Source organism: Mauremys mutica, chromosome 8 (assembly GCF_020497125.1).
Source record: "Mauremys mutica isolate MM-2020 ecotype Southern chromosome 8, ASM2049712v1, whole genome shotgun sequence".
NCBI lineage: Eukaryota > Metazoa > Chordata > Testudines > Geoemydidae > Mauremys > Mauremys mutica.
Window position 1 is genome coordinate 20,426,785 of NC_059079.1, and position 25,138 is coordinate 20,451,922.

Sequence of the window (25,138 nt, forward strand, 5' to 3'; positions counted from 1 at the left end):
TAAAATCAAAATGAGGTTTGCTTATGCTTTGGAGAGTAAGTGGTGAGCAGGTAGAAAAAAAATTACTGATCCTATGGTTTGGAGGTACCTAAAGTTTGACAATCCAGTTTGTTCTATCTCTAAATTAAAGTTTATTGAGCTATATGTGAAACCATAATTTCCTGTGTTCTCTATCTTTTAAATCGAGGTGAAAGCATTCCTGTCTCATGATTAGTGAGAAACAGGGATTAGTAATTTTGCTTCACAAAAAATCCTCTAATTGAGCAGAGATCAGATTGTTCTAATTAATTTCTGTACAACAAATGTTTTTGCAAGATTAAAGGCTTTCTAAGAAAATAAGCCTTACAGATTATTATAAAGAGTTCCAGCACCAAGCTATTTAATTGCATTGTTTATATTTGTTCTTCTGCTGCAGTTTTTCTCTGACCTAATATAATTCAAAGAGAAATAAGAGAAAAGCATTTACAATACAGATTATCGCAATTTTCTAGGCTTTTGTTAAAGGATAAATTTTATACTATTTTCCATTACTTTGAACTGCCTTGTTGAATAATACATTTTGTTGGGACTTAAATAGAAATAACTATGTTAAAATAATACTAAAGTTTCTCAAGCAGAACCACAAAAGAAAGGAAATTTTGGGTTTCCGCCTATTGTCTAAATTGGCATTGTATCATGCATGAGCTTCTGTTGGATTGCTCCAAAACTCTTGGAAATATATTTTAATCTCTGAATCATAATTTAACAAAGCACCAGCCACTGATGAAACACAAAGTTACTGAGTGCATATTTAAGTTTGAATTATTTTCTGTGTGTGTATCTGTGTGGTTTTAATTATGAACAGTAATATTACTTCAGTGCAGTATTTTGTGCTAATTGGACTGAAATTTTGTTAGAGGCTTCACCACATGGAGCTCACTAAGATTGCTCCAACCCAAGTCTGAGCAGATCTTTCCCTGCAGTTGCTTCTCCTGGCTGTTGATGACTGCCATGGTGCTGGGCACTGGAACAAAAAGCAGGGAGATTGTGGGTGCCCAGGTGATGTGGAGAAGAAAAGGGAAGCAGCCTGACTTGAAAGCACAGGGATGAGGAGCAGGGAGAGGGAAGGGGGCACAAGCACAGGCACAGGTGTGATAGGATGGACAGAGGCAGGCTGAGGGAATGCAGTCTTGGGTGGGGAGGGGTGGAGAAGGAAGAGCAAAGACAGACTGGGGAGTGCAGGAGAGAGTGTTGGGTGATTGTTTGAGGGAGCAGGATCTGTTTAGTTAGAAAACACATCTCTTTGATTTGTATCATTTGATGTTTTCAGTCATTCCAAAGTACTTCATATGAATGCTGTCCAATCTCTTTTCCATTCTGACAGTGAGGGGCCATGTTTCAGAGGGTAACAGCCTGCTACTACTAGTTATTCTGTTATCTTAAGTGGTAGTGGTCATACACACCAGGGGGCTGAAAAAAGATTCCACAGGCAACCTTAATTCTGGTCAAGGGAAGCTGGAATGTGGTGATCCACAATGTTCTGTGGCAGTTGTGGGATGATGCTTGGGGAGGGGAAGGGCCCTTGCAATTGGGAAGGAAAGTCAAGGCACTCTCAGACTTGTCAATGGCCACTTTTAAAAATGTGGCTGTTACTGTGTCCTCCCCGTTTTTCTCCCCTCTGCAAATGATGCCAGCACTGACATCTGTTTCTCTACTTCTCCCACAATGGTCTCCACACCTCTTTCCTCACTCCCCACTTCTGCTTGGGGGGAGAGATAGCTCAGTGGTTTGAGCATTGGCCTGCTAAACCCAGGGTTGTGAGTTCAATCCTTGAGGAAGCCACTTAGGGATCTGGGGCAAAAATTGGTCCTGCTAGTGAAGGCAGGGGGCTGGACTTGATGACCTTTCAAGGTCCCTTCCAGTTCTAGGAGATTGGTATATCTCCAATTATTAAATTTAATTAAAAGTTCCATGAAGCTGTGGCTGAAAATCAGGCGACAGTGATTGAAATTGAGTGCCTGAAAAGTGAGGCACAAAATTAGTGGCCACTTTTGAAAACGTGGTTAAGTAGGGAGGAACAGTGTGTATGTGGGGCCTTGAAGGTAAGAAAACATAGCTTGCTCTTGATGCAGGGGAGGAGTGGGAGTGAAGGGACTCCGAGGAAAGGGAGTGATGTGGTCACACAATCCCATGAAGATCTACAAATGAGTGTGACTTGAAGGGTGCAGGGAAAGATACTATATGGGTTGCAGTTCTAAGTGTCATGTCCCACCTGCTCCTTGCAGTAGTGCCAGATGAGAGGGTGCTTACTTCTTGTGTACTTTAGACCAAAACTATTTTTTAAAATTAAAACATAGCTGACACTCAACTATATGTACAGCCTAGGATCTATTGTAAGTCTGTTTTCGCTGAGCCATGCTTAGTTTTCTCCCCAAAATATCATGATTCTTTCATGGTAGCAAAACTTGAGAGAATACAGGTCAGGAGAGGGGTGAACACATACAGAGCCAGATTGTCGGTGTAATTCAGGGTAATTCAACTGAAGTCAGTGGAGCTGTGCTGATTTATACTAACAGAGACTCTGACCCATAATAAGAGAACCTGTAAAGAGAGCATGTGGAATTTACTTTCCATGCCTTCTAGACCAGAATGAGCACCTACCCTGGAATACAGTTTCCACTGAAGTGCTATTTAAGTCTGTGTAAGAGAGGCCACAGAGTTACTCTGCCATATCTCAAATATTTGTAAAAAAAAACCATTCTCAAACACCCAAAATGCAAATGATGCAACAAAAAACAGGGATGAGGGCAATATTTAAATGATTGTTTCTTTAACACATTGAACCTGATTTTTTTGATTTCACTGGGAATTTTGGATGCACAGAAGATCCAGCATTAGCTTATAGTATTGTATGTGACATTTGGATTAAGATCCAGTATTTTTATGTGAAAAATTTGAAATAACAAGGTATTAAAAAGTCCAAGTTTGTGGGTAACTTAGCTAAATACCATTCTGGAATGAGTGACATACCATACAATTTAGATTGTGTAATTTGTTTTTGCCTTTCTCCTGTGCATTAGGAATATATAAATAAATAAAATAGACTCTAGGGGGGGGGGAAAAAGGCTGTTAGATTATGTAGTCCATGTCTGTGTCAATGAAGAATTGTCCCCATTTTGCATATTTACTAGTGTTTTGTCCAGTCTACTTTAAATTTTTCATATGCTTTTGTAAACTACACCTCTACCCCAATATAACGCGACCCAATATAACACGAATTCGGATATAATGCAGTAAAGCAGTGCTCTGGGGGGGGGGGCTGCGCACTCCAGCGGATCAAAGCAAGTTCGATATAACACGGTTTCACCTATAACACAGCAAGATTTTTGGCTCCTGAGGACAGTGTTATATCGGGGTAGACGTGTATGATGTGAAAATACTTTCATTTTAACAGCTGATATTAACTAAAAATGCAATTTGATTATTATGCATAAAAGCTCAGCATCTAGTCTAGTTGAAATATAAAATTACTTTACTTTTTGCTCTCACTTTTAGCTATGACCCTTCGGCCAAAATCAGTCAACAGAAAATTTGTTATTGGCACTGCCAAATGAGAAACCAGGTGCACTTTGCTTCCGTTGATGTTTATTTCAACATCTTTCTCTTGTTCTTCACATCTTGAGAAATTTTGGAATAGATATTTTTTCTGACAGCTTTCATATGTTAATTAAATGGGATTGCTAGAGGCAGATACACTTCCTTGTCTGAATCTTGTTAGAGTTTAACATCTGAGTGTGTATTTACCTCAGAAAAATGTATGTATTCTGTGGCGTATTGTGAAGCCAAAGAAGCACATTGGAAAACAGGATCTGGCCCACTAACTTCATGTTATGGACTAACTGCCTGTTATGTTTCAATTAAGTCATTGTTTAGGTAGTGTGAATGTTCTGTCTTTACTCAGATATAGATGCAACTCCCTTTGATGTGTGGTGGAGTTGTCCGGAGCATATATTTCAAAGGGTTCTTTCACTTAAGTCTGTATTGCTACTCTAAATTGACATGAGTGTAAATGAAATCACAGTGTGACCCCACATATCACAAACAATGGTTCCCTTTTACTACGAAATAAGTGTCTTTTATGTTTATTGATATTTTTCATCGATGTACAGCTGTTCTCTAAGATGAGCAGTCTGACTGGTGACCACTGGGGTACTTAATCTACTTTGTATCAGAGGGGTAGCCGTGTTAGTCTGGATCTGTAAAAGCAGCAAAGAATCCTGTGGCAATTTATAGACTAATCTACTTTGCTGCACTTTCCCATAAAGTAAAACACAAGCTTTCCAAATTATTTAGAAGGTAGGTGATGGAAACAATACTGGGAATGCTATGTCAAGTCCCATAACAGCCTGATTTATCTGTTGTCATGTTCAAATAATGCTTCTAAAAACAAATGTTTGCAATATCAGCCTCAAATGTAGATACTGTACCAGTGTATCTGGTTACTGAATATAGTGTGCATGAAACAGCAGGTTAGTTTAAATATTTTTGATCAGTTGAAAAACAATAGGGAATGATTGTGTAAACCCTTACTCACATGAGTAGTTCCATTTACTTGAATGGACAGATTACTTATGTAAGTAAGGGTTTCAGGAGCTGGACCTAGAGGTGTAATTTGATAAAATTTCACAAATGTATATATTGTATTCCCTTCCACAAAAAATAATGGTATGAAACTCAAAGTAATCTTTTGCATTAACAAAGAATGTTGAAAGACAGGAATGAGAGCTAAGATATCCAATGTAAAGATTGTTTGCATATTAGCAGGTTTGTAACCAATTGTTTTGTATGGGGTTTTTATCATCCTGATGAAAGTGCAAAAAACAAACAGACCCAACAAGCGACTGTAGAAAGAAAAAAGTCATATGCTCTCTTGAAATCCAGAAAAAATTACATGGATTAACTATATATTTTAGAAGCAGCAAAGAATCCTGTGGCACCTTATAGACTAACAGACGTTTTGCAGCATGAGCTTTCGTGGGTGAATACCCACTTCTTCGGATGCAAGATATATATTTTAGTTATAGATGGTCAGGATAAAAACTAGTACCTCAGCTAGTTTTAATTAAGTTGATGATAATGGACCAAAGCATAAAATACAAAGCCTCCCATCGACTCTTTTCCAGGTGAAGGGGTTTGTGGACACAGGATTTATGCAGACATATATAAATCCCCCTCCTCTAACCCTATAAGGATGGAAAAATAGACTCCAGGACATATATAATTCAGATTTCACATGCATGTGAGAAGATTAGTGTTATTACTAAGACAATAGTTTAATAATATAAATATTATCACATATGGTGATGATTTTAGAAAACAGTAATTTTCTTTTCCTTTAGTGCAGTGTTTGGAGATGACAACCAAAAGGAAAATTATTGGCCGTCTGGTGCCATGCCGATGTTTCCGGGGTGAAGAGGAAATCATCTCAGTGCTAGATTACTCCCATTGCAGCCTACAGCAGGTGCCAAAGGAGGTTTTTAACTTAGAACGGACATTAGAGGAGCTTTACCTAGATGCCAATCAAATTGAAGATCTGCCTAAGGTAAATACTGTTCTTTCTGTAATAGAGAAATAAAAGGTGTATTACTAAATGAGCATTTAAAGTGAACTTCGATTTTGAAGAGGGTCTGTATAAAAATAACACCTTCTGATATAACAGGTTTTACTCTTACAATATGTTTTTACTGTTTTGGTTTGTTTATGTATTTTTCTTCCATTAGCTCTTCAGAGCCAACATGGCTAAGAGAGATTGAGTAGGATTCTATTCCTTCTAGTACATAGTACAGAAAATGTAGATTGGGAGCATCTTTTCTCCCTGTTTAGTGATACTAAGGATACATTCAATGAAATAAAAAAGTGGGAAATTCAAATCTGATAAAAGGAACGGTGGATTTGATTTAAATCAAATTGATTTAAATCACGATTTAAATCACTAATCAGGAAGACTTGATTTAATCATAGATTTCTACATAAAAGTGCATTCTTGTTGGTTGTTATAACCTTAATACATATTCTTCACAACTCAGAGATAGATGTAGGTTTTGTTTTTAAAAGGTACACACTATACATTTTCAAAATAAATCGCTTTAAAAACTTTTCAGATTAGTTTTGCAGCTATATCAGAAAGTGAATGATTGTTTGGTTATTTCATTTACCAAAGGTAATTGAAGCAGATAGTTCACCTCCCAGTGACTTCATAGATATCTCCAATTCAACAGGTTCATCATTAATATTTGGAGGATTTTCTTGCCATGCAGTATTAGGAGGAGATCATCACCAGACAGACATTTAAATTGTTTTATTTAACTAAAACAACAGTGTTATGTATTCTGAATTTTTTTCTTCAACAGCAAACATAATATTTTAACAAAACAAGCATATGAATTTTTGAATTTAAACATTCACATTTTTTAAAATCAGGTTTGTTTTTGTTAAAATTGTTTTTAATCAAAATAGCTAAATGAAATAATTAAAAAATCAAAAATTAAATTGAGTATGTCAGCCAGGTCAACATGAGAAACTTAAAATATTGGCTTCTTCAGCTATCTCGGTTGTCCTCACCTTCCTTTTCCTGTTTGTTCATAATCCCTCTCATCTCACATTTATCTCAAGACTTCTTCTCCTTGTCCAGATCTATTTCCCCCCCCCCCCCCCGCAACAATTTTCTATTCACTGAACTTTTTGAAACTTTGCACTTTTAGAGAGAGGTAAGAGATCTGTGTACACAAATGTGAAGAGGGACAATAGGGTTGAAGTCTCTTATTTCTCACCTCTATATATTGTTTAACAGACGTTTTGCAGTATGAGCTTTCGTGGGTGAATACCCACTTCATTGGATGCAAGTAGTGGAAATTTCCAGGGGCAGGTATATATAAGCAAGCAAGAAGCAAGCTAGAGATAACGAGGTTAGATCAATCAGGGAGGATGAGGCCCTGTTCTAGCAGTTGAGGTGTGAAAACCAAGGGAGGAGAAACTGGTTCTGTAGTTGGCAAGCCATTCACAGTCTTTGTTTAATCCTGAGCTGATGGTGTCAAATTTGCAGATGAACTGAAGCTCAGCAGTTTCTCTTTGAAGTCTGGTCTGAAGTTTTTTTGCTGCAGAATGGCCACCTTAAGATCTGCTATTGTGTGGCCAGGGAGGTTGAAGTGTTCTCCTACAGGTTTTTGTATATTGCCATTCCTGATATCTGATTTGTGTCCATTTATCCTTTTCCTTAGAGACTGTCCAGTTTGGCCGATGTACATAGCAGAGGGGCATTGCTGGCATATGATGGCGTATATTACATTGGTGGACGTGCAGGTGAATGAACCGGTGATGGTGTGGCTGATCTGGTTAGGTCCTGTGATGGTGTCGCTGGTGTAGATATGTGGGCAGAGTTGGCATCGAGGTTTGTTGCATGGATTGGTTCCTGAGCTAGAGTTACTATGGTGCAGTGTGCAGTTACTGGTGAGAATATGCTTCAGGTTGGCGGGTTGTCTGTGGGCGAGGACTGGCCTGCCACCCAAAGCCTGTGAAAGTGTGGGATCATTGTCCAGGATGGGTTGTAGATCCCTGATGATGCGTTGGAGGGGTTTTAGCTGGGGACTGTATGTGATGGCCAGTGGAGTCCTGTTGGTTTCTTTCTTGGGTTTGTCTTGCAGTAGGAGGCTTCTGGGTACACGTCTGGCTCTGTTGATCTGTTTCCTTATTTTCTCGTGCGGGTACTGTAGTTTTGAGAATGCTTGGTGGAGACTTTTTAGGTGTTGGTCTCTGTCTATGGGGTTAGAGCAGATGCGGTTGTACCTCAGTGCTTGGCTGTACACAACGGATCTTATGGTGTGCCTGGGATGGAAGCTGGAGGCATGAAGGTAGGCATAGCGGTCGGTAGGTTTTTGGTACAGGGTGGTGTTAATGTGACCATCACTTATTTGCACCGTGGTGTCTAGGAAGTGGACCTCCCGTGTAGATTGGTCCAGGCTGAGGTTGATGGTGGGGTGGAAGCTGTTGAAATTGTGGTGGAATTTTTCCAGAGTCTCCTTCCCATGGGTCCAGATGATGAAGATGTCATCAATGTAGCATGGGTAGAGAAGGGGCATGAGTGGACGGGAGCTGAGGAAGCGTTGTTCCAGGTCGGCCATAAAAATATTGGCATATTGTGGGGCCATGCGGGTGCCCATAGCGGTGCCACTGACCTGGAGATATATATTAGCAGCAAAGAGTCCTGTGGCACCTTATAGACTAACAGATGTTTTGCAGCATGAGCTTTCGTGGGTGAATACCCACTTCTTGCATCTGTTAGTCTATAAGGTGCCACAGGACTCTTTGCTGCTTCTACAGAACCAGACTAACACGGCTACCCCTCTGATACTTGAGATATATATTGTCATCAAGTTTGAAATAGTTGTGTGTGAGGATAAAGGCACAGAGCTCAGCAACCAGTTGTGCTGTGGCATCATCAGGGATACTGTTCCTGACAGCTTGTATTCCATCAGTGTGTGGGATGTTTGTGTAGAGAGCTTCTACATCCATGGTGGCTAGGATGGTGTTTTCTGGAAGGTCACCAATGCATTGTAGTTTCCTCAGGAAATCAGTGGTGTCACGGAGATAGCTGGGAGTGCTGGTGGCATAGGGTCTGAGTAGAGAGCCCACATATCCAGACAGTCCTTCAGTGAGAGTTCCAATGCCCGAGATGATGGGGCGTCCAGGATTTCCGGGTTTGTGGATCTTGGGTAGTAGATAGAATAACCCTGGTCGGGGCTCTAAGGAGGTGCTGTTGTCATCATGAACAGGTCTGACTACCAAAAGGAGGCCGCCAGACAACTCTCCAATACCAAATTCTACAGGCCACTTCCCTCAGATCCCACTGATCAAATTTGAAGATGACACAAAGCTGGAGGGGTTGCAAACACTTTGGAGGCTAGAGCTAAAATTCAGAGGGGTCTTGATAAATTGGAGAACTGGGCTATAGACAACAAAATGAAATTCAGTAAAGACAAATGTAAGGGAAGGAAAAACCTAATGCACAAATACAGAATGGGGGATAACTGGCTTGGCAGCAGCACTGCTAAAAAGGATCTGAGAGTTGTGATGGATCACAACTTCAACATGAGTCGACAATGTGATACTGTTGCAAAAAAAGCAAATGCAGTTTTAGGTTGCATTAACAGAGGGATAGCATGTAAGTCACGGGAGGTGATAGTACCACTCTACTTGGCGCTGGTTAGGCCTCAGCTGGAGTACTGTGTCCAATTTTGGTCACCAATGTATAGAAAGAATGTAATGAAACTGGAAAGGCAAGTGACAAAGATGATCCAAGAGATGGAATGCAAGCCATATGAGTAAAGGCTGAAGGAACTGGATATGTTTAGGTTGGAACAGAGGAGATTAAGGGGGACATGATAATGGACTTGAGTAACAAGTAACGGATAACGGAATAACCTGCTCATAGCAGAATTTTCTTATTAACTTTTATCAGTTAGTGGTGGTTTTATTATATGAAATGTTGGAGCTTATATTTCTTCCTAAACAAAACAAACAAACAAGCAGAACCTTCAAGAAAATAATCCTAGTTAATGTATCTATAGATGTTCAATCCTTTCCCCTCAATGGTGTTTTGTGATTTATAAAATTGTAAAAAAATTTCCTTTTATCAATTTTAAATTTGTTGTATTTGTTTTATTGAACTTCTCTTTGTTCTTGTATCATATTAAAACATTAATAGGACTTCCCAATTTGCCTTCTTTATACTATTCATTATTTTTAATAGCTCTGTTATGTTCTCTCTTAATACTCACTTCTATAAACTCAAAAGTTTCAGTCTTTATATTCTCTCTTCTGATGAAAGTCTTTCCATGCTTCAAATCCATTTTTATCACTCATCTCTGAACCTTTCCTGTTTCTGCTATATATATTATAAGTTAAGGTCAACAATATTAGAAGTGAAAGTGTGCCATTGTTTTATATAATGACATTGTAGTATATTCAGTACTTTCATTTGCATTCCTTATACCGAACACATTGAGCAAAAGTTTTCATTGAGTTTGTCCATTAGTGTACGTAAGGAATTCAAATTATTGCTTCCAGAGAGAATTACTTTTTATTTTTAACACTGAATTCTGTCTGTCATTCACTGAGATTTAAGTGCCTCTGAAGTGATTACTTGGCTTAATCAAGACTAGAGAAAGCCATGAATTTTGTGGTTTTCTGCAGATTAAAAAAAAGATGTAAAGAAATCATTTAGCGTCTCTATAGTGTCCTTATCCACCTTAATTGCTTCCTTTACTCCCTGACCATCCAGCAGGCTGCACCAGTTATTGTGAAGGCTTCTTACCAATTTCTGATAGTCAGTCATTTGTTTGGCTTGAATGACCTCTTACACTTGCCCTTTAAGTATACTTTTCTCTGGATTTTTCTGCTTCCCTGTTTTTTTTGGGTATCCATTCCTTCTACGATTCTCGTATGTTATGCTTTGGTAGTCTTCATGCTGAATCTAAGGATTTAAATTTTCTCATTTTTCACTTTAATGCCCTGGAGTAGTTGTTGCATTTGGGAGTATATTTTCATGAGTCCTTTGCCTCTTCAGGGAAAGACTGGCAGGACTCATAAACAACTGGAAAACCCCATAAGGTCATATTTATTGTAAGCCATTAATTTTGTTGCCTGTTCCTTTCCAACCATTCTAGGGGTTTCATAAATTTGTACTTCACTCTGGAAATATCAATCTTGTGCTAAAGACCATTCAATTTCAAGTAGCCCTCCCAATCAATACTAAAATGTGTAGTTGTCAAAGACAAGCTATGCTTTCTTTGTTTCTTTCCTCACTGTTCTTGACTGCGGGGAACCTGGAAGCCTGTATGAAATGAATGGGGGCTGTAAGTCAGCTTGTCACTGCAGAGAGCAGTTTGCTTTTAGGTTTTGGCTGGGTGACACATTAATTTGTAGTAGACGAAAAATCCTAAAATAGGGTAGCTACTTCAAAAGGATAAGGTGATTCAGTGAAGTCTTTGTACAAAATATAGTTGAACTGGCTGACCTCCTCTTTATGTACCTAGTGAAATTGAAAGGGACATAACACTGTATTGTTTTTTCAGTAATATAGGGATGTAACTTATCCAAATATGAATTTTTTACTGCAAGAACATATTTTTCATTGTATTGCATAGGAAGTAGACAGATTAAGGAGAAATCCTGAAACCTGTATATAAAATGAAGTAGTTTTTCAGTTCCTTCTAGTCTCTTGGAAAAAATGTAGAACTGAAAAATAATTCATCTTAAGTTAATATAAGTGCAGGGGACTAACAATTGGTCACTACCAGTTCATTCTGTGGCCTTTTCTTTGGGACTTTGTTTATTCTTTAATATAAAAAAGAAACTGGAGCAATAAAAAATGGTTCTATTCTTCAATTAAGATTGTAGGGCCCTTAGGACACCTTTAACTTGATGCACTTGACCTTTCCCCAGCTTAGGGGTCTGCAGGGCTTTCCTTCCCTCTCACAGCCTTTTGCTGCAGCTACAGGAGAGTGCACTCCAAGACCTCACCTGGTCCTCCCTGTTCTCATGGATCTGGAGCTCGCCTTTATATCCCCTAGCTGGGAATCATCAGCCCCAATCATTGAATGGTGTCCAGCTGAGTCAGATGATTCTCTGTACCTGCTTGTTGGGCTTCCTTCCAGAACAGGGGCCCCTGCTCCCTGTTCACATAGGCCTTTAAAGGAGCAGACTGTCCTGTTACAAGATGAAATGTATGTGATAAATTGGAGATATTTTTCATTTCAAAGGCTATGTCCTCTTTATTTGAAAAAAAGTACACAGTGGATCAGTGGCACTAAAAGCTGCATTGAAATTGAATATTCAAAGTAGACTTGATCATCCCATGAAAATATGCAATCCTATCTCTGTCTAATAAGGCGAGAAGGGCCCTGGTGAAGTACAGCTCATGTACATAAGTGTGTAGGCATTATAAATTACCTGCAATCCTCTGCATTGAATTTTCCATTTGGTTATAATTATTTTAGCAGAGGGAGTTGGATAGTTTGTAAATCTGCCCAACAATGAGCTCTGTTTGCGCTTTTGAAAAAAAATTAAAAGTGATATTTCTTTGTCATCCTGACATTTAATTTCCCCATTCCATTCCATTAACCAATTCATTTTATGTCGACTTAATTTATGTCTATATCTGTGGAATCTAAAGAGCAATATTTTTACCTTACTATAGCTGCACTGAGAGCCTTCAAGATCTATTTTCATGAAACCAAGAAGTTGAGAATTGTAGAATAATCCACTGTGTAACCTAAATCACAGCACCATTAGGATCACTTGTTTTCCTGCCTAAAAGGAATAAAAACAGTCTTCAAGTATGTTAAGGGCTGTTATAAAGATAACAATGATCAATTGTACTCGAAATCCACTGAAGGTAGGACAAGAAGTAATTGGCTTAATCTGCAGCAAGGGAGATTTAGTTTAGATATTAGGAAAAACTTTGTAACTGTAAGGATAGCTAAACAATGGAATAAGTGTCTAATGGAGGTTGTAGAATCCCAATCCTTTTTAAGACTAGGTTAGACAAATAACTATCAGGGATGGTCTAGGTATATCTGGTCCTGCTTCACTGCAGGGGGCTGAACTAGATGACCTCCCAGTGACCAGTCCAGCCCTACATATATTTGAGTCTATGATTCTATAAGGACGTATTGTCTGATAATTAAGTTTGAGTCCTAACGGCACGATTATAAAAGTCTAAAAGTTTTTAAAAAGGCTTTAAAATGGTTGTTAAAGTAACGTTGTGCCTGTTCGAATGTATTCCCACTCTCGCCTTATTGCTGCTATTACTTATAATTTCTTTCTGAGAGTGTTACATTGTAGAATTATTCTGGAAGAAATAATTTTCTTAATGGAAATCAGTTTTCACTAGGCTTCTTTATTCACCAATCCAAATTCCTGATCACAGTTCAGTGGGTCTCAAACTTTCTGAAGCTCTGGGCCTCTTTTCTAATTTTTATAAAGATAGTTCACTCTTGGTCAAATGAGTCTGTATAAATATAACTGAGAAGATAACAATTTGTGTATTTTATAATATTACTAATATCAAGAGAAAGATAAAAGGAGAAAAACGGGTGACATCATGGTAAGGGTCTACTATCTTTACAAATATCCAAAATTCAAGATCTGATAGTAATGGGGAATGTAATTACCTAGACATCTGGGTAATATGTAAAACACAGAATTTCCAGTAAGTTCCTGTAATGCATTAGGGACAACTTTTTGTTTCAGAAAATTGAATGGGGGGCAGCCATTTTAGACTTGATCCTGACCAACAGGGAAGAATTGGTTGTGAATCTGAAGCTGGAAGGCAATTTGGGCGAAAGTGATCAGGAAATGATAGATTTCATGGTTCTAAGGAAAGAAAGGAGTGAGAACACCAGAATAATGACAATTGTCTTAAAAAAAGCATGCTAACAAAATCAGAGAATTGGTAGATGAGGTCCCCTGGGAAAAAGGAGTTCAAAAAAGCTAGCAGTTTCTCAAGGAGACAATATTAAAGGCACAATGGCAAACAAAATCAGGGTAAAGAAAAATTTAGAAGAATAGTAAGAGGTCAATATGGTAACATCAGGAGCTTTTTAATTACCTGACAATCAAGAAGGAATCCTACAAAAAGTAGAGCCATGGATAAATTGTTGAAGAGAAGTATAAAAGTATAGCACCATCATGTAGGAGAAAAAAAATTAGAAAGGCTAAGGCACAAAATGAGATACACCTAGGAAGAAACATAAAAGGACACAGGAAGAGATTCTATGAGTATCTCAGGAAAGATTATGGATAGTGCAGGTCCACTACTTAGTGAGAAAGGAGAGCTAATAATAAACAATACTGAGAAGGTGAAAGTATTTAATGCCTAATGTTTCAGTCCTCTCTAAAATGGTAAATTCAGACTTGACTTACAATTAATATTAATAACAAAGGAGAAGGAACACAAGCCAAAACAGGGAAGGAATAGGTTAAAGAACATTTAGATAAGTTAGATGTATTCAAGTCGACAGGGCCTGGTGAAATTCATCATAGGGTATTTGAGGAACTAGTAGAAGCAATCTCAGGTTCATTAGCAGTTATCTTTTGAGAACTCATGGGGGACAGGTGAGGTCCCAGAGGGTGGGAGGAGGGGAAACATAGTACCTATCTTTAAAAAGAGGAACAAAGAGGACCTGGAGAATTATAGACCAGTCAGCTTAACTTTGATATGTGGAAAGATACTGGAACAAATTATTAAATAACCAGTTTGTAAGCACGTAGAAGATAATAGGGTTATTAGGAATAGCAAGCATGGATTTGTAAGAACAAATCATGCCAAACCAACCTCATGTCCTTCCTTGACAGGATTACTAGCCTAATGGATAGGAAGGAAGCAGTGGATGTGAATTTTCTTCATTTTAGTAAGGCTTTTGACACAGTCCCACATGACATGCTCATTAATTAAGTAGGGAAATGTGGTCTAGATTAAATTACTAAAAGATGGATGCACAACTAGTTGAAAGGCCATACTCAAAGAGTAGTTGTATTAGCACAAATACAAAATGGGGAATAACTGGCTAGGCCAGGGGTCGGTAACCTTTCCAAAGCGCTGTGCCTAGTCTTCATTTATTCACTCTAATTTAAGGTTTTGCGTGCTGGTAATACATTTTAATGTTTTTAGAAGGTCTCTTTCTATAATATATAACTAAACAGTTGTTGTATGCAAAGTAAATAAGGCTTTTAAAATGTTTAAGAAGCTTCATTTAAAATTAAATTAAAATGCAGAGCCCCCAGATGGGTGGCCAGGACCGTGCAGTGTGAGTGCCACTGAAAATCAGCTCATGTGCCGCACTTTTTGCAATATTTGCACTGTAAAAATGATAAACAAAAGAAATAATATTTTTCTATTCACCTCATACAAGTACTGGAGGGCAATCTCTAACATGAAAGTGTAGATTTTTACAAATGTAGATTTTTTTTTACATAACTGAACTCAAAAACAAAATAATGCAAAACTGTAGTGCCTACAAGTCCACTCAGTCCTACTTCTTGTTCAGCCAATCGCTAAGACAAACAAGTTTGTTTATGTTTATGGGAGATGTTGCTGCCTGCTTCTTATGTATAGTGTCTCCTGAAAGTGAGAACAGGTGTTGCTAGGTACTTACGTGCCAGATATGCTAAACATTTGTATGCCCCTTCATGCTTTGGCCACCATTCCAGAGGACATGCTTCCATGCTGATGACGCTTGTTAAAAAATAATGCATTAATTAAATTTGTGACTGAACTCCTTGGAGGAGAATTGTATGTTTCCTGTTCTGTTTTACCCACATTCTGCCTTATATTTCACGTCATAGTAGTCTTGGATGATGACCCAGCATGTTTGTTTTAATAACACTTTCACAGCAGATTTGACAAAACGCAAAGAAGGTACCAATGTGCAATTTCTAAAAATAGCTACAGCACTCGACCCAAGGTTTAAGAATCTGAAGTGTCATCCAAAATCTGAGAGGGCCGAGATGTGGAGCATGCTTTTAGAAGTCTTAAAAGAGCAACATTCCGATGCAGAAACTACAGAATCCAAACCACCAAAAAAGAAAATCAACCTTCTGCTGGTGGCATCTGACTCACATGATGAAAATGAACATGAGTAGGTCTGCACTGCTTTGGATCGTTACCTAGCAGAACCCGTCATTTGCATGGATGCATGTCCTTTGAAATGGTGGTTGAAGCATGAAGGGGCATATGAATCTTTAGTGTATCTGGCACGTAATATCTTGCGATGCTAGCTACACCAGTGCCACGCGAACTCCTGTTCTCACATTCAGGTGACATTGTAAACAAGAAGCAGGCAGCATTATCTCTTGCAAATTGTAACCAGACTTGTTAGTCTAAGTGATTGGCTGAAGTAGGACTAAATGGACTTGTAGGCTTTAAAGCTTTACATTGTTTTATTTTTGAATGCAGTTTTTTTTAAATAATAATAATGTAAATAATGTAAATAATTCTACATTTGTAAGTTCAACTTTCATAATAAAGAGATTGAACTACAGTACTTGTATTAGGTGAATTGAAAAATATTAATAATCTTCGAGTGATTGCTCCTGTGTATTCCACAGTAGGTGTGCGTGCTCGCCACGTGCACCGGTGCCAGAAGTTTTTCCCTTAGCAGTACCCATACTGGGGGAGCACCGCAGCGACCCCTGGAGTGGCGCTTGTATATCGCGCTATAAGGGGAGCCGCGGGCTCCCCCGACCCTCAGTTCCTTCTTGCCGCCAGTGAAGGTAGTCGGAACTTTGTGCTCCAGCTCTGCTGCAGCCCTTCTTCTCGACCTTAGTGGTACCACTGATAGATCGTCCTTCAGTTGTTAGAGTGGGCTCGGGGCATGCCCCATGCCCCAGCCTTCAAGTTGTGCGACTCCTGTCGCCGTTCCATGCCCAGGAGCGACCCTCACACTGAGTGTCTTTGCTGCCTGGTTGATACTCACATTAGCGACCATTGCAAGATCTGTAGGTTGTTCAAGCCAAGGACCAAGAAGGAGAGAGACTTTAGACTTAGAGCTCTCCTGATGGAGTTGGCGCTGACCCCAACGCCGGTACGCAGATCGGACTTGGCACCAGCCGCCACGTTGTTGGTACGTAGCGAGGCCCCTTCAACCAGTCGGCGCCGCTCTCCCTCCAAAAAGCAAGGGAAGGGCCTGGCCTCACAACGACGCTGTGACAAGGATAAGGGGGAGGCTGGTCCCACGCTGGGCAGCCCTAGGTCTCCCCCAGGCTCGAAAGCTCCGACTTGCATGGAGCGGAGCAGCCCGGTACCGTTGGCCCAGGCATTCCCACCAGTACGGATGCTGTCGGCGCTGGAGGCATGATGTCTTTGCCTGTCCCAAGCTCACAAACGGGCACGGGCCCTAGGTCGCGAGGCAAGCCCCTGTTGGGTGCCCACCAGATCTTTCCGAGCAGCCGCAGTTCCGGCTCCGAGGACCACTCCCCGCACCGCTTGGCGTGCAGCAGCCGCTCTTCTGACAGTTCCCGGCCACCCTCGATGCCAACCAGACAGTCTGGGCCGCCGTCGGGACGGGAGTCGTGGGGACCCTCTCCGCCGCCTGCCAGCGAGCGTAGGCACTGAGAGAGGCACCGAGAGCGCTCCCCTGCTAGACGTAGCTACCGGAGCTGTTCTCTATGGGACAGATGTCATTGTTCCCATTCCAGCTCCTGCTCGTCTGGACATCACGCCAGAGACTCCCCTTGGGGTACCTCAGCATCAGGGCACTGGGCTTTGCGTTGCCGTCACACGTACTGAAGCAGTTTGTCACATGGGTACCGTTCATCGACGTCCATCGGTCCCGAGGTGGATGACGTCACAGATGCTGCTCCTACTGCTCCCGCGGCACTGAGCGCTCATCGGTGACCTCGGCCTCAGCACCTGTCCACCCATCCTCGGCACGCTCTGTTCCGCCGGGACACATATTGCCATCCCAGGCGCAGCCGAACCAATGGCAAGGGACCCCATGGCAAGGACAGTGGTGCCTGTGGGCACCGTGGCCATCGGTGCCAGCCCCAATGGGGGCCTGCTTGGTTGCCGGAGTGTCCCAGGCTCCATCGGCCCCGTCTGGTCGCCCACAGGACAAGTCTGTGGGTTACGAGTCGGCGGACCCACGCCAGGACTCTGACCTTGGTCTCGACACCCTGGCACCGACCGAGGCGCCCGGCTCCGTGCGGGCCCTCTCTCAAGTACCGGACGACACCATAGTGGTGCCTCCGCCACCGGTCCCGCAGGAGGACTTCAAGGCGCACCAGGACCTGCTAAAGTGGGTAGCATCCAACCTCCAGCTGCAGGCTGAGGAGATGGAGGGTCCAGCTGATACCCTTTTTATCTCCCTCGGCACCGGGCCGCGTGGCCCTGCTTCTGCACCAGGGTATTGCCAATATCTCTACCTTCCTGTGGCGAACTCCCACCTCTCTGGCCTCAATCTCAAAAAAGGCCAAGAGGAAATACTTTGTGCCGGCGAAGGACCATGAATACCTCTATTCCCACCCGGCACCCAACTCGCTCATAGTGGAATCGGTAAACCACAAAGAGCGCCAGGGCCAGCCTGCGCCCACCCCCAAGAATGAAGATGACATGATACTGGACTCCTTTGGCAGAAAATTTTATTCGTCGGCTAGTTTCCGGCTTCGGGTGGCCAGCCACCAGGCCTTACTGAGCAGGTACGACTTCAACCTGTGAGAGTCCTTGCCTAAATTTGAGCCCCTCCTCCCAGACCGGGATAGGAAGGACTTCAAGGCTCTCATGGAAGAAGGGTCGTCGTTGGCTAAAGCGGCCCTGCAAGCGGCGTCCAATGCTGCTGACACGGCAGCCCATTCAATGGCTTCCGCGATCGCCATGCGCAGGGCTTCATGGCTCTTGTTGTCCGTGCTGTCGACGGAGGCCCAGTCTCTGATGCAGGACCTCCCGTTCGATGGCAAGGCGCTCTTTGCAGACCAGGCTGCATAGGATGAAAGATTCCCGCACCATCTTGCAGACCTTGGGCCTTTACGTCCCCCCCTGGCTAAGGACAAGGCCAAATCACTCCCAGTGGCTCAACCTGTGAGGAGCAGATATGAACCCCCGTACAAAAGACCCAGAGACCAGAAGCATCAATCTCAGCAGCAGTCCCGCTCTGCCCCACAGCCTGGACCCTCTAAAGGCAAGAGGCAGGGAAAGAGGCAGTTTTGACTACTTGCAGGGGGGCACCGGGCCTGTTGCCAAGGAGAACCCCCGATTAATAAAGTGTGTGTTCTGCAACTGATTGTCTGCCTTCCTCAGGGCGTGATCCCATATAACTTCGGACCAGTGGGTCCTCAGTACCATTTCCAAGGGCTACGTGTTGCAGTTCACCTCACCCCCACCAAATCATCCACCCTCCAGGATGGCCCCGGGGGACCCGGAACATGTCCGCCTCCTGGGTCAGGAGGTGGATCGGCTGCTTCACCTGGGAGCGGTGGAAAGGGTACTAGTTCAGTTCCAGGGCAAAGGGTTCTACTCCCGATACTTTCTGATCCCTAAAGCAAAAGGGTGTCTCAGGCCTATCCTGGACCTGCGTGGCCTGAACAGGTTCCTAACCCCTTCCAAGTTCCACATGGTGTCCCTGGTCTCTATTATTCCCTCCCTGGACCCGGGGGACTGGTACACGGCCCTGGACCTTCAGGACGCGTACTTTCACGCTCATATCTTTGAAGGGCACAGATGCTTCCTCCAATTCATAGTGGGGACGGGCCACTACCAATTTGCAGTCCTCCCCTTTGGCCTCTCCACGGCTCCCAGAGACTTCACGAAATGTACGTCCGTGGTGGCGGCCTACCTCAGGCGGGAGGGGGTACAGATCTTCCCTTATCTGGATGACTGGCTCCTCAAGGGGGAGTCTCATTTCAAGGTGGAGGCCCACGTGGAGCTGCTCCTCTCGACATGCGCCGATCTAGGCCTGGTTGTGAACGAGACCAAATCAATATTCGTGCCCATTCAGGGCATAGAGTTCATTGGGGCCATGCTAGACTCCTCCAGGGCCACAGCCTCTCTTCCCCTAGACCGGTTCAAGACCCTAAGGGATCTCATTGCCTCAGTCACGACCTTCCCAGTGATCACGGCAAGGGCGTGTCTCCGGATTCTGGGACACATGGCGGCGTGCACTTACATGGTCCGCCATTCCAAACTCCACATGAGGCCTCTCCAGATATGGCTGGCCTCCCAATTCTCCCAAGCTTGGGACGGTATGGACAAGGTTCTCACGGTTCCGCCCCTGGTACTGGGTTCCGTGCTCTGATGGTCCTGCCCGACCAATATGCTGCAAGGGGTTCCCTTGAGAGAGGCCAACCCGTCCATAGACCTAGTGTCCAATGCCTCGGACCTCGGAAGGGGAGCCCACACAGGGAACATTCAGACCCAGAGAACGTGGTTGGCCCTGGACTTGCCCCTTCACATAAACGTCAAGGAGCTCAGGGCAGTTCGATTGGTGTGCATGGCTTTTCTCATGCACCTCCGCGGCAAGGTGGTCAGAGTCCTCACGGACAACACTGCCGCCATGTACTATATCAACAGGCAAGGCGGGACTCCGCTCCCTAGCCCTCTGCTGGGAAGCCCTGAACTTATGGGAGTTCTGTATAGCCCACGATATCTCCCTAAGGGCCGCTCACCTCCAGGGCATCCACAATACGCGAGCAGACTGCCTCAGCAGGGTCTTCTCTCCCCAGCATGAATGGTCACTGCACCCGGAGGTTGCTCTCCGGCTCTTCCAAGAGTGGGGAGCTCCCCAGATTGACCTGTTTGCAACCTGTCAAAACTGGCGTTGCCCCCGGTTCTGCTCCGGGGGAGGAATGGGGGAAGGCGTGATCTCCGACGCATTCCTCCTGAGCTGGTTGGGCCAACTCCTCTATGCCTTTCCTCCGTTCCCCCTCATTGCCAAGGTCCTTTAGAAGGTGAAAGCGGACAAGGCGGAATTCATTCTCATAGCCCCAGCGTGGGCCTGCCAACACTGATACGGGCCCCTCCTACGCCTCTTAGCGGCCCCCCCGAGGGCGCTACCGCTCCATCCGGACCTCCTCTCCCAGGACGGAGGGTGCCTCCTCCATCTCAATCTGGCCGTGCTCCACCTGACAGCATGGATGCGCCGTGGCTGAATGAGGAGGAGAATAGGTGTTTGGAGCAGGTAAGGCAAGTCCTCCTGGAAAGCAGGAAGCTGTCCATTCGTCAAACGTATATGGTGAAGTGGTCCAGGTTCGCCAGGTGGGCGAGTGAGCGGGGAGTCTCTCCCACCACTGCACCTCTCCAGGTTATCCTGGACTACCTCTTATCCCTTAGAGCCCAGGGACTGGCACCTTCCTCAGTTAGGGTGCACCTGGTGGCCATATCGGCTTTTCACCTGCCGGTGCAAGGCCACTCGGTCTTCTCCCACTCAATGACCTCCCGCTTCCTGAAGGGCCTTGACCGTTCGTTCCCATACGCTAGGCCCCCCGTGCCGCAATGGGACCTCAACCTGGTCTTGTCCCATCTCACAGGGCCATTGGCCATTATCTTTGAAAAATCATGGCGATCGGGGGAGGTCCCGGATGACTGGAAAAAAGCTAATGTAGTGCCCATCTTTAAAAAAGGGAAGAAGGAAGATCCAGGGAACTACAGGCCAGTCAGTCTCACCTCAGTCCCTGGAAAAATCATGGAACAGGTCCTCAAGGAATCAATCCTGAACCACTTAAAGGAAGGGAAAGTGATCAGGAACAGTCAGCATGGATTCACCAAGGGCAAGTCATGCCTGACTAACCTAATTGCCTTCTATGATGAGATAACCGGCTCTGTGGATGAGGGGAAAGCAGTGGATGTACTATTTCTGGACTTTAGCAAAGCTTTTGATACAGTCTCCCACAGTATTCTTGCCAGCAAGTTAAAGAAGTATGGGCTGGATGAATGGACAGTAAGGTGGATAGAAAACTGGCTAGATGGTCGGGCTCAACGGGTAGTGATCAATGGTTCCATGTCTAGTTGGCAGCCGGTATCAAGTGGAGTGCCCCAAGGGTCGGTGCTGGGGCCGGTTTTATTCAATATCTTCATTAACGATCTGGAGGATGGTGTGGACTGCACCCTTAGGAAGTTTGCAGATGACACTAAACTGGGAGGAGTGGTTGATACGCTGGAGGGTAGGGATAGGATACAGAGGGACCTAGACAAATTAGAGGATTGGGCCAAAAGAAATATGATGAGGTTCAACAAGGACAAGTGCAGAGTCCTGCACTTAGGACGGAAGAATCCCATGCACTGCTACAGACTAGGGACCAAATGGCTGGGCAGCAGTTCTGCAGAAAAGGACCTAGGGGTTACGGTGGACGAAAAGCTGAATATGAGTCAACAGTGTGCCCTTGTTGCCAAGAAGGCTAATGGCATTTTGGGTTGTATAAGTAGGGGCATTTCCAGCAGATCAAGGGATGTGATCATTCCCCTCTACTCAGCACTGGTGAGGCCTCATTTGGAGTACTGTGTCCAGTTTTGGGCCCCACACTACAAGAAGGATGTGGACAAATTGGAGAGAGTCCAGCGGAGGGCAACAAAAATGATTAGGGGGCTGGAGCACATGACTTATGAGGAGAGGCTGAGGGAACTGGGATTGTTTAGTCTGCAGAAGAGAAGAATGAGGGGGGATTTGATAGCTGCTTTCAACTACCTGAAAGGGGGTTCCAAAGAGGATGGATCTAGACTGTTCTCAGTGGTAGAAGATGACAGAACAAGGAGTAATGGTCTCAAGTTGCAGAGGGGGAGGTTTAGGCTGGATATTAGGAAAAACTTTTTCACTAGTAGGGTGGTGAAGAACTGGAATGGGTTACCTAGGGAGGTAGTGGAATCTCCTTCCTTAGAGGTTTTTAAGGTCAGGCTTGACAAAGCCCTGGCTGGGATGATTTAGTTGGGTTTGGTCCTGCTTTGAGCAGGGGGTTGGACTAGATGACCTCCTGAGGTCCCTTCCAACCCTGAGATTCTATGATTCTATGATTCTCCCTTCGAACCCCTGACCACGTATTCCTAGTTGCACCTCTCGTGGAAGGTGGCCTTCCTCGTCGCGATTATGTCAGCCCGATGTGTCTCGGAACTCAGGGCCTTAGCCTGGGAGCCCCCATACGGTTTTTCATAGAGATAAAGTCCAGCTCCGCCCACACCCGGCGTTCCTCCTGAAGGTGGTCTCCATCTTCCATATGGAGCAGAGCATCTTACTCCCATGCTCTGCTCTAAACCCCACTCCTCTAATGAGGAACGCTGCCTCCACACGCTCGACGTGCGTCGGGCGCTGGCTGTTTACCTGGATCGGACTAAGCCATTCCGGAAATCATCTCAACTATTTGTTGCCTCGGCCAAGCGGGCAAGGGGGCAACCTATCTCCACCCAGCGGCTTTCCCACTGGATCACCTCGTGCATATGCATGTGCTATGATTTGGCAGGGATTTCCCTGCCACCGATCGTCAGGGCACACTCTACGAGGGCTCAGGCCTCCTCAGCTGCCTACATCGCCCGTGTCCCCATCCAGGACATTTGTAGGGCGGCCACTTGAGCATCAGTTCACACATTTACTTGGCATTACGCGATCATCTCCCAGTCTAGGGATGATGCTGGGTACTTCGTCCCCAACCATCGTGAACTCCTACCCACCTCCCACGGATATTGTTTGGAATCACCAACTGTGGAATACACAGGAGCAATCACTCGAAGAAGAAAGAACAGTTACCTGTTCCGTAACTGGCGTTCTTTGAGATGTGTTGCTCCTGTCTATTCCACATCCCGTCCTCCTTCCCCTCTGTCGGAGTTGTCCGGCAAGAAGGAACCGAGGGTGGGGGGAGCCCGCGGCTCCCCTTATAGCGCGGTATACAGGTGCCACTCCAGGGATCGCCGCGGTGCTCCCCCAGTACGGATACTGCTAAGGGAAAACCTTCCGGCACTGGTGCATGTGGCGAGCGCACACACCTACTGTGGAATAGACAGGAGCAACACATCTCGAAGAACGCCAGTTATGGAACAGGTAACTGTCCTTTTGTTTTTTACAGTATTAATATTTGTAATCAAAAATATAAAGTGAGTACTTGGCATTCTGTGTTGTAATAGAAATAAATATATTTGAAAATGTAGAAAACATCCAAAAATATTTAACTAAATGGTATTCTGTTTAACAGTGCGATTAATTGCGATTAATTTTTTTAATCGCTTGACAGCCCTAGTATTTTTTTTGTAATAAACGTAAAAGCAATTCTTAGGATAATGCCTTTTTTGAAAGGAAAAGAGAAGGCTTAACAGCAAAAGTCTGTCAATGCATAGAGGAAGTCTAGAGGAATTCTTTCAGTTAAAAAAACCACTCCTATTTGTTAGAAATTTGTGGTGGTCATTGTCCTATATGTTTCATTCTGCCTATATTCTATTAATGTGATTCCCATTTGGTTAAAGCTGGTTTTGGACTTCCAGTTTTGGAGAAAGTATACTGCCTTGAAAAGCAGCTCAGAGGGTTCTTGTTATTAAAAGGCTCAGATGTAAACTTATAGTGTTTTCAAAAAAAGTGAGAGCCTGAAAATGAGCTCAAATTTACTTTAAATGACTTGTCTAGTTCACATTAGCTTTTGAGCGTCATTTGTAGTTAATTCCCTGCTACCTAGTTTTCTTTATTTGCTCAGTTTGGTAATCAAATCAAGCTACATTCTCAAATAGACATTTGGGTACAAAGTTAAATGTCATTTGGATATGAAACTTTGCAAAAAAGAGGTATCAAAGCTGTTTTGAAAATACCATTAACTTCTGAAGAGTCATGAAGATTCCTCCAAAGGAGAGTAAGCTCTTTTTGGAATCCATAGACTCATTCAAAGATCACTGGGTAAACTTGTTTTCTAATTATATTAATAATTAGACTAGTGACTAGTAATAACAAACTCATTTTTACAAGGTAACTGCTTAAAAATCTGCAGTACACAAATGAGGGGTTGGGGTTAAGCACCTAAGCATTGCAAGATATATGCAGTCTGTATGATAGGTGGCTAGGGGAGAGGTCACTTTGCAGATACCTGAAGCCAGAATATGCAGAGTGATGCTCCTGGGGACATCAGTTTTTTTAATAGTCAGGCCAGCCAGCCATGGACTGAGTTTCCCTGTCCTCCGCTCTTGCAGTCTATTTTTCCATTATATGTCCTTTACACTAATAGGCGCACGCTGTCCCTGTGTTTGGAGAGCATGTAGACTGTTCCTTGCATGCATCCATGGGGGGGAGACACACCACTCCAAGGGAGGAGGGTGTGCCACGGCTTCACCCCCACACCTGCACCAGCTTGAGGAATGGATTGAGTGATGGAGAGCAGGCTTCCCCATCTTAAAGGTGCAGCTTGCTTCCTCCTCATAAAAAAGCTCTGTACTTGCCCCTTACAATGCACTGTGTCTAAATGTCACATTCTAGCTCTAGAGACTTCTCTTGCTCAGTACAGTATTGTCTCCATTATTTTAGTATTTATCTTGGGTTTGAAGTTGCTGTAGTTGGATAACAACTGCTATTATATGGAAGAAGCAGCAGTATAAATGGTTACCATATGATATATTGATTACAGCTAGTCAGTAAATGAAATTTTGTTCCAT

At 43.6% G+C, this 25,138-nt stretch overlaps 1 protein-coding gene across 1 annotated transcript in view; it reads left to right on the forward strand.

Annotated features, from left to right (window-relative positions):
- Positions 1-25,138, forward strand: part of LRRC7 (leucine rich repeat containing 7) — a 352,531-nt gene that overhangs the window by 129,132 nt on the left and 198,261 nt on the right. Inside the window, exon 4 of the mRNA XM_045028890.1 lies at positions 5,379-5,581. Coding sequence (XP_044884825.1) covers positions 5,379-5,581 — 203 coding nt within the window. The remainder of the gene's footprint in view (positions 1-5,378; positions 5,582-25,138) is intronic.